The sequence below is a fragment of the Pteropus alecto genome, unplaced genomic scaffold, assembly GCF_000325575.1.
Source record: "Pteropus alecto unplaced genomic scaffold, ASM32557v1 scaffold141, whole genome shotgun sequence".
Taxonomy (NCBI): domain Eukaryota; kingdom Metazoa; phylum Chordata; class Mammalia; order Chiroptera; family Pteropodidae; genus Pteropus; species Pteropus alecto.
This window is the reverse complement of record NW_006430459.1, coordinates 456,509-464,600: the sequence shown is the minus strand read 5'-3', so window position 1 is coordinate 464,600 and position 8,092 is coordinate 456,509. Positions and strand designations below refer to the sequence as shown.

Sequence of the window (8,092 nt, the reverse complement as noted above, 5' to 3'; positions counted from 1 at the left end):
AAAAAACGAAAGCAAGTTCCACTTTACAGCACCGCCAGGAGCAGACGAGCGTTTCCTACGCTCCCACCTCGCCAACAGTGGTCTTGTCTGACTTGAATTTTGCCGTTCTGATGGGCATGTAATGGGTTCTCATTGTGGTCCCGTTTGGCATTTTTCTGATTAATAATGTCGAGCATCTTTTCATATGTTTATCTACTACTTGGTTTTCCTCACGATAGTGAAGTTCCTGTTTAGATTTTCTGATCACTTTTATTGCTTTTTAAATATTCTTATTAACTCACAGGAATTATGCGTATTTTTAACATCGGTCCACTCTTTTGTAAATATGTTAGTCCACCGACTTATCTTTTCACATTTACTATACTGATTTATTTTTTGCAAAACAGAAGTTACAGAAGTTTCGCCTAAACAGAATTTTATCATAGTTGAAGTTACCAGTATTTCATTTTCTGGTTTGTGTTTTGATGTCTTTTTAAAGAAGTCTTTAGCTACTGTAAAGGTTCGAAGACAGTATCCTACATTACCTTTTAAAAACTTCCTAAGCCTTTCAACTTGTAGGTCCAGAATCTATCTGGATTTATTTATTTTTTATTCCAAGTGGCTCTAGTTTCCAAAACCTGTGTTCCCCCATGTGGGCCCTGTTACAGGTCACAACTGGAGTTGGCTTATGATCCTGCCCCTTGTCTCATGTATTCTGTCCCCATGGCTGGGGCTGACACACTTACCATTGTCGCTTCTGAGATCTGTTCAATACTGGAGACGTACATAGATATTCCCACGGGCAAAGGGGCACCTACAACACAGGAAGACACTGTTACATGCAGGGCAGGGTAAAGGGGAAGAGTGTGGACTCAGGAGCCGGACCACCTGGGTTTGAACCCCATTTGGACATTTACTAGCTGTGTGACCTTGAGTAAGTTACCTAACCTCTCTGAGCCTTAGTTTCCTCATGGGTAAAATGGAGATCATTACAGCGCTGATGTCACTTAAGGCAGGCCAAGCACTTAAGGCAGGGCCTGGCCCAATGACACACTGGAAAGAAGGAGCAGGGGCAAAATCAAGAAAAACTAAGGCGCTGAAGTACTCTTCTAAATGTCTTCCCGATAAAATCTCAGAGGAGTGAGCCCCCAAATGAGCTAAGATTCGTGGTGTGTGAGAGCGTATTTGTGTCAGTGTATTCATGTGTAGGTGGAGGTGTCAGTGTGCACGTGTGTGTGTGAGCATGTCTGTGAGACAATGTGAGCAAGGTTTTGTGCTTGAGTATGTTGTGGGAGTAAATGTGTGTGCATGTGCGTGCGTATCGGCACGTTGTATGGGAGTGAATCTATGACTGCATTCGTGTGCAAGCAAGTGTGCTTGTCTGTGAGTGAATGCGTGAATGTACATGAGTTCGTTAAGGTGCAAAGGAATGTATCAGCATGGGGGTATTCGAGAGCTCGTCTCTGTATGTGAGCGTGTCCATGTGTGTGGATCTGTGTGTATTCGCAGGTGAGTGCATGAACGTCTGTATGATTGCATACATTGCATGTGAGTAAATGAGAAAGCACACGCGAGCATGTTGTGCAAGTGAATATGTGAGCATCTTTGTACTCACGAGTTTGTGTGTGAGTTAATTTGTACTTTCATGCACGTGAGCACGTTTGTGAGTAAATGTATGACCACATATGAGTGGATGTGAGTATGTTTGCATATTTAAATATTTAAATGTTTTTGAGGGAGTGAATGAGAATGTGTGAGTGTACTCTGTGAGTGAACATGCGGGTTGTCTGTGTGAGCCTGTTTACACATTAGTGTATCTGTCAGCATGTCCATGTGAGTGAATACATGGTCACGTTTGTGTGTAAAGTTGTGTTTACATTGAATGTATGTTTGTGTGACCATGTTAAGTGCATGTGAGTTGATGTTTGTGAGTGAACGAGAATGTAACTGAACTCGAGTGTGTGACTGAGTGAGCATGTTCGTTGTGTGAATGTGTGCTTGTGTGACCTTGTTCATATTCAAGTGATAAGTGAACACTCACATGCCCACACTTATCACTTATGTAGATGAGTATACGAGCCTGAGCGTATGTAAGCACGCTCCTGTGCTTCTGTACGTGTGAGCACGTCTGCAGCATTTGTGAGTGGATGTGCAAGTGAATCCACGAGCACATTCGTGTATGTTCGTGTCACTGTACAGATGAGTGAATGTTTGCATGTGAGCATGCTCACGTACGAGCCTGTTTGTGCACAAATATGTTAATGTGGGGATACGTGTATGTGAGCTGATGCATGTTCATGTGCATGAATACCCTAGCATGTCCGTGAGTAGCTGTGGATGTTCATGTGCGTGTACCCGTATGTGAATTCATGAGTGTGTTCACGTGAGTTAGTACACACGAAAGGTGTTTGTGTTGATGTACGGCTGAATGTGTGAGTGCGTCTCTGCCCCCGGCTGTCTTTTTCAGGCCTAGGTGTTAGTTAGCACTGCCCACTCAAATGTGAGCAAAGATGTGAAAATCCGTAGTAAACTAGAAGGGGCTGTGGAAAAATACATTTTTATTGTTTCCGCATTGGCTCAAAGCTGCCCCCTAACCAGCCCTACAGCTAAGCCTTTATTCTATGCATATTACGTCACGCTGCTGCTATGGAAACACGCATGACGCTTGCAGTTCACCTGCTGGCTGCAGAGAAGACTGACTGCTCAGAAGCTGAACTGCAAAGAAATGTATCATTCCCACCCCAATGCTTCAAAAAGCAAAGTGCTCCTGGGAATCAGCATATGAATGGCTGCTGATAAGTAAATGGGACTCTGTGGGGATCCAGCCCCAAAGCTGGCATTCAGGGCTATTGTGAATGATCCCCAACAAAGTGCTATGTAGTGACAGGAGTTTCTAGAAAGGCAGTTCTTTATTACAGCCTTTCGGACCCCCTACATGCCTTTAGAAGGCAGAAACTGCGTGAGGCTGGCAACAAGACCCAGGGGCCAGGCAGCCACCCCCAACCACATCACTGTGCTGCCAGCCTTCTTGTCCTAGACCATCGCATGCCACTCAGGTGACTTGATCCCTTACAGCAGCACCCTGGGGACCCAAACACTAAAAAGGACCAGGCATAGCCCTGTCTAAGGGCTCCCAGGTGAAGGGACACGTGGGAGCTGAAATGCAGTCACCAAGCTATGAGTCCTGGCTCAGGGACGTAGCCTGGTGGGAAGGGACCTAGTACCTTTTTCTAATTTATCCACCCAGAGGGGACATCTTATGTGCTGGCAGCGGACAGGACGAGATCTTATCTAAGGTACCCCACATCCCTAAAAGCGTAACAAAACGGAGAAAGCAGCTCCAGATCAGGCATCTAATGCTATCTCTGGGGTGATGATGCCCCAGCCCATAACCCATCACTGTCCCTCCTTATGGGCTCAGGAAGGTAGGACAAGTGGGAGGGGGCAATTTCCCTCCCTAGAACCCATCAGAATACCTGGAAAAGACACACGAAGGAATGATGACGAGGTCTCCATCATTCCTTCACTCTACAGCAATGTCATGCCACGTGCAGGGCTACATGAAGTCTTCAGGGACCTGCCTTTTGCACCGCTGTGGAGTCCATGCCTCTCGCCCAGAAGCAGCTTTGTTAACTTTCCTGGCTCCTCCTTGAACATGACTGTGTGTAGCGGGAGGCCTTACATGGAGTCTTGGTTCTCCCAACCCTGACTCCTCTGGCTCGCTGACCACTCCCCGCCCAATACACTAGCCCTGGACTTAGAGCTTATAGTGTCCCCTCCTGTTTAAATGCTAGCAAGTCCTGCATTGTCCTTACCCTTTCACCTTTATCTACTGTTTGGCCAAATCAGAAACCCATCTTTTCTCATATGCCCCAGGCCTGCGTGCCCCTAAAGCTTAGGGTAACCCAAGAGGCTAGGCACCTCGTGTAAACAAATCTGAATCAGCTCAAAGGATGCTGGTCAGGTGACTTGGAGATGTTGAGAGCCAGTCGTACCTGGCCATCCCCAGAGCATGGTCCTTGCCCCTGCACCCCGCCCCTGGGTGCTTGGTGTACTTAAATGGCTGTTGGTCAGCCTTCGCTGAGAAACAAGAAAATGTAGAAAGGAGAAAATGTAGTAGCTACTTCCTCGACACCCACTGGTGCTTGGTGCAACTGATCTAAAACGGCATCACGCAGTGGGGGTGCTGGCTGTGCCCCGACACCGGAATTCTCACATTGAGAGCTCCCGTCCTCATTTGGAAGGAGGGAAGCAGCCAAAGGGGACATTATTGAAGTGTCCCACCTCCAAGCTCAGCCCAGGACAATCGCCTTGTTTTTCAAGGTGGCCACGCATGCAAGTCCCTGAAGCAGCAAGCCTTTGGGGCTGAGGCATTCAGTATTCCCAAGACCTCTATTCATATGTATAAACGTGGGCCATTAGCACTCATTAACCCATTAGAAGTGGGGGAGGGTTGAGCTCTACCACCTGCAGGAAATGGAGTGCCTTTTCAGGCTTAGCCATTCTTTTTCAGCTTTTTTTCTGTCCTTTTGAGCACAAATGTGACTATAATCTCTATTTAATGCACCCTTCTTTTTCTCTGTCCCTCGTCTAGGTTTCCTGGGTGTTCCCTGGGCCAGAAAATGCTACTCTTGCTCTGTGGGGTCGGGGTAGGTTGCTTTTCTGTTGAAGCCGAGTGAAGGAGGCCATTCCCTTTCCAAGCGGGGAGGCTCCGTAGAGATGTTGGGAGAAGCTCATATATTGCTTTCCTGGATGTCTGTGTGCTTCAGATTCCTTGTCATTTTTCATTTTTGTGCTTGAGATCTGAGCGCTAGGCTAAGGAGTGTTTTTCTTTCACTATTTGATATTATAGATTTATTGTGTATCTGCTGTCCTCTCCGCTAAAATGTAAGGCTGCTTTTTTCCCCCCCTTTTAAACATTTTATTTTATTACTATTACAAGGTATACAGTACATTGATTAGACATTAAGGAGTTTGAATTTTGTTTGGCAGTTAAGTCAAGCTATCAAAAGTTCCTGAGGTGATCGGGCTGGATTGATAAAGATCACGCTGCCTGCAGTGTGTTGAATAAAATGAACTTGGTAGAAGCTGAAGGTCTGGGGTGGGTGGGTGAAATAAACAACACCGAGAAGACCATACCCTTAGTTTTGAACTCGCTGAATGGGGGGACTGTCCAGAATGCACAGAATACGGGCTTAAGCAGAAGCTCGTGTGCCCTCCCCCCATAGACGGAGCACAAAAGTGTAGCCTGAGGAGCAGGGTGGGGGCGCGTTTTGTCCATTTCCGTGCTTAACTCTGCTCCAGCAACAGCAGGAAGCGAGCCTCAGGCTCCCTCTGCGCCATCGTAAAGAAGTGTGAATGGGGCAGGCCTTTTGCATAAGAAAGTAGAGAAGTGGGGGAAATTCCAGGGGTACAGCAAAAGACCTGGAGTTTGGGGGTTTGGAGTGCTCGCTGCAGGCCTGGGGTGGGGGGAGAGGCACAGTGTTGAGCCAGGGGAGGCCCCTGGTCAGCTTACTAGGTGGGGCTAGCTCGTCGGAGCCGGGCTCTATTCCACCTAATTAGTGTCTGGATGCGTCTTACCTCCAAAATTGGGTCTCAGACGGACATCGTATCCCGACAGCACCCTGTCCAGAATCTTGTGAACCACGGATTCGTTTGCGCAATTTTTGCTAAAACAGAGAAGTCACCAGTAAATGCCACATTGCTTCTCAGAGGATAAAAGACAAAGAACACACCAGGCGTCAACTTGCCAGGGCCTTCTCTTCTGCGCACACGCAGACATGTACTTTCATACATGTACACGTCTTCCCCCCACCTCCTCCCCCCAGTGAGTCAGCCAGAAGCGCAGCAGTGACGCACTCCCATTTCCCCTCCCCCTCCCCTCTGCTTTTTTCCAGAGGGTAGGGCGCACAGACCGGTTCCAGGTTACCAGGCAGGATTGGGGGTGGGGAAGAGGAGAGCCAGCAGGGGAAGCGGGGAGAAGAGGGATGGAGGGAGCAGGCAGGTGGAGCCCCCAGATCTGCGCTTTAGTTCAACTCCCCCCCCCACCCCGGAGGAGCCCCATCTTGCCATCTGTCTGGCTGCAGCTTACAGGGTCGGTGGGAACTCTCCCTCCCAGGGAGGGGCAACTGGTCACCCCAGGAAAGGTGGTCTTCTATCCCCAGTGCCCTCCCGAGCTGGGCAAGCCTGTCTACCTTCTCCAGCCCAGTCACATTGCCCCTACCTGGGCTAGGGCCAGGCATTCAGTCATCACGTCTATGTGAACCTTCCTTTTGCACACTGTTTTGAAGACTTCACATATGGCATGTGACGCAGAGAGAGAGCCTGGCTTGGGCAGCGGACATTTATGACCCTCGCCCATCCAAACCGTTTCAGATTCTTGGGGTTCAGGGCTGCCCTCAAAAAGACACATATTCGGGGAGCAGGCATTTGTCTGGCTAAGCGTGTGCTTCCAGCCTGGACGTGTCTTGGGTAAGCACAAGTAAGTGGACCCAGCTCAGCCCCAAAGAGCCGGCCTTTCCAGAAGTCTCTGATGTGCTCACTCGATTCACTCACATCTTCAATGGGTCTCTTTTTCCCAAGAGGGGCTTGCGAATTAGAACAGGCCCTGGGTATCAATCACTATGACTCAGAATCTTTGACGCAATGAAGAGGGAGACAGCCCCTGCAAATCTCTCTGCGTATGCGCGTGTGTGTGTGCGTGTGTGTCCACTAGCGCAGTCTGGAATGTTGGGTTGGGGTTGAGGCCATTGCAGAGATGTCTGCTGGAACCTTGCCCAACTACCCCTCCCCCCCTTTTTTTTCTGAATGCGTGCTCACTTCTGGTTTGTCATTTAAAAGACTGTCTCCAATCATCTTTAATGACAAAATTTCATTTTGCATCATTCCAAAGTGTGCACATTAATTATTTCTGACTTAAAGCAATGCATTCCCACCTGTTTAAGACCACACATTACCCATATGCCAGCATTCAGGTTCCCTGGCCACCGCAAACACACGTTTCTGTGTGATCTACATACAAAAGCCGGCTGTTTAACATCTCTCCAGATATTCGCAGACCCCAACAAACTTGAAATCGAACACAGGAAAAACCCTGAGGCTTCAAATGTTTTCATAGGTGTACATACAAAAGCGCGCCCGGTTAAACAGCCTCCGATCTCACTGTCTGGGCTCCCATGAGGTTGACTCAATAATTTCTACCTGCGGCATCGGAAAAGGTCCTCACCGCTCAGCACGCACACGCACGAACACACACGCGCGCGCGCGCCTCAATGAACAGGCTAAAATTCGGACTCAAACAGGTGTCTCTACTGTCTGTGTTTTGAGACTTGCCCATCACCCCATACGACCCCCCACCCCAATCCCACAGGTGCCAAAGACATGACTGGGAAAAGCCGCCCAGGATCTTAGTCTCTGGAGAGGGCTGGCAGACCCCAGGGCGGGGGCATCTTCTCTCCACCCCCGGGGCTGCAGTTTGGGCACACGCAGCGCTCTTTCTGGTGCCACAGTAACAGGTGGGCTTTAGCACAGGGCTCTATTTCGACCGGTCACCGCCACTCCCAGCTCTCTCCCTCCCCTCCAGGCACTGGCAGGCAGGGCCTGAGCGCCACAGCTCGGCGACTCGGGTCCGAGTCTCCCCCAGCCCGCTCCGTCCAAGAGGCCCGAAGCCGCCCGCCCGCATCTGTCGCCGCCTTACCCAACCTGGCAGCGCCCGCTTACCAGTCGAACACGTTCTTGAGTTTGGGCACGGTAGAGGCGCCCGTGAAGCGGGATTTCGGGATGGGACTGGCGCTGTTACCCTCCGAGAGCCAGGTCCTGATGAGAAGCAGGAGCACGGTGGCTCGCAGCATCCCTCGGATGCACATGGTGATCGCACCCTGCGGGCCGGAGGGCACGAGAGACGGCCGACCGGAGCGGGGCAAAGGCACAGAGTGAGGGCAGTGCAGGGCGAGAGGGAGCTCAGGAGTGGCTTAGGGTCGCCTCTAAGGCGAGGTTGGCAGAGTTACCGGGAGCAGCAAGCGCGGGAGGAGCAGCACCCGCAGCTGTGCCCGACGCAGCGCCCCTGAGACGCGGCCGGCTGCTGCGATGGTGCGCTCCGTCTGCAGCCGCTCCT

General features: G+C 50.2%; 1 protein-coding gene across 1 annotated transcript in view; it reads right to left on the bottom strand.

The window, feature by feature from the left end:
• The window catches only part of GABRQ (gamma-aminobutyric acid type A receptor theta subunit), a 14,759-nt gene extending 6,915 nt beyond the window's left edge, over nt 1-7,844 (bottom strand). The window contains exons 1-3 of the mRNA XM_006904796.1: nt 7,699-7,844; nt 5,560-5,648; nt 726-793 (exon numbers count right to left, since the gene is read on the bottom strand). Coding sequence (XP_006904858.1) covers nt 726-793; nt 5,560-5,648; nt 7,699-7,844 — 303 coding nt within the window. The remainder of the gene's footprint in view (nt 1-725; nt 794-5,559; nt 5,649-7,698) is intronic.
• Nucleotides 7,845-8,092: the final 248 nt, after the last annotated feature.